Source organism: Alligator mississippiensis, chromosome 3 (assembly GCF_030867095.1).
Source record: "Alligator mississippiensis isolate rAllMis1 chromosome 3, rAllMis1, whole genome shotgun sequence".
Lineage (NCBI taxonomy): Eukaryota > Metazoa > Chordata > Crocodylia > Alligatoridae > Alligator > Alligator mississippiensis.
In genome coordinates, this window is record NC_081826.1 from 34760001 (window position 1) to 34761050 (window position 1050).

General features: G+C 77.0%; 1 protein-coding gene across 2 annotated transcripts in view; it reads right to left on the reverse strand.

Moving 5' to 3' along the window:
- Window positions 1-490, reverse strand: part of ZFPM2 (zinc finger protein, FOG family member 2) — a 438050-nt gene extending 437560 nt beyond the window's left edge. For both annotated transcript variants that reach the window (XM_059723815.1, XM_059723814.1), the window contains exon 1: window positions 314-490. In XM_059723815.1, coding sequence (XP_059579798.1) covers window positions 314-353 — 40 coding nt within the window. In that variant the 5' untranslated portion in view covers window positions 354-490. The remainder of the gene's footprint in view (window positions 1-313) is intronic.
- Between the last annotated feature and the right edge of the window lie 560 nt (window positions 491-1050).

Sequence of the window (1050 nt, forward strand, 5' to 3'; positions counted from 1 at the left end):
CTCCGCCGCACCTGGCGGCTCCTTCCCCGCGCCCCGAGAGACGCACCGCGCTCCCCCAGCCCCTGCTCGCGCGCATTGCACTGGCGCTCGCACGCGCACACACGTGCGGACCCGCTGCCGAAGTTGGCTCAACTTTGCGCCGCCCCAGTCCCAGGCGCCGGGACCGGGCGGGGCGGGGGCTGCCCTGCCCGGCCCGGCCCGGCCCGGCCCGGCCCGGCCCGCGCGTCCCTCCCGAGCGCGGCGGGGACAAGAGGGAGCAGCGCCGCCGGGCAGGACGCGAGCGGGGGAAAGGGGCAGCCCAGCGGGAACTCACGTTTGATCTGCCGGGGTTTGCTCTGCTTCCTGCGGGACATGCTGCCGCCGCCGCTGCTCCGCCGGGCGCCGGCCGGGGTGCGGGCTCAGTGCGCGGGGGGCATGGAGGAGCCGGCAGCCGCCTCGAGATGCAAAGTCAAATGACAGGGAGGCAGCGAGAGCCGGGGAGGGAGAGGGGCGGGGGGGGGGGGGGAGGGAGGGAGGGACAGACGGGGCGCCCCGAGCGCGGGGAAGCGGCTGGGAGATGGGAGGGACCGAGGGAGGGACGGACTGACGGACGGCGGGAGCGCGGCTCGCCCCCGCCCGCTCCCCCTGCTCAGCCGCGCCGGTGCCGCCGCGCTCCCAGCCGCGCCGCGCCGCGCTCGCTCCCTCGCTCTGCCGGCGGGCGGGCGGCAAGAGGCGGCCGGAGGGAGGGGGAGGAGGAGGGGCCTCCCGAGGCGGGGGGGAGGGTTGTCCATCAGGCTTGACGGGCACCGGCGGCTGCCAAAGGCGAGCCCGCATGCAAATCGCCGCCTGCCTCCGGGCGCGGGGCTGGCGGCGGCGGGAGGCTTCAATTGTCCCCGCCGCAGCTGCCCCGCGTGCGGCGGTGTCCGTGCCCGGGGACACCGAGCCCGGCCCCGCTGTCCGGATGTTCTGGGGTTGCTTTGGAAAGAGGACCTCGGTTGTCCCGCACCCGGGACCAGCCCGGGCTCTCCGGCTCTGGGAGTCCTGGCGCCTCGCTCCCGCATTGCCCAAGGA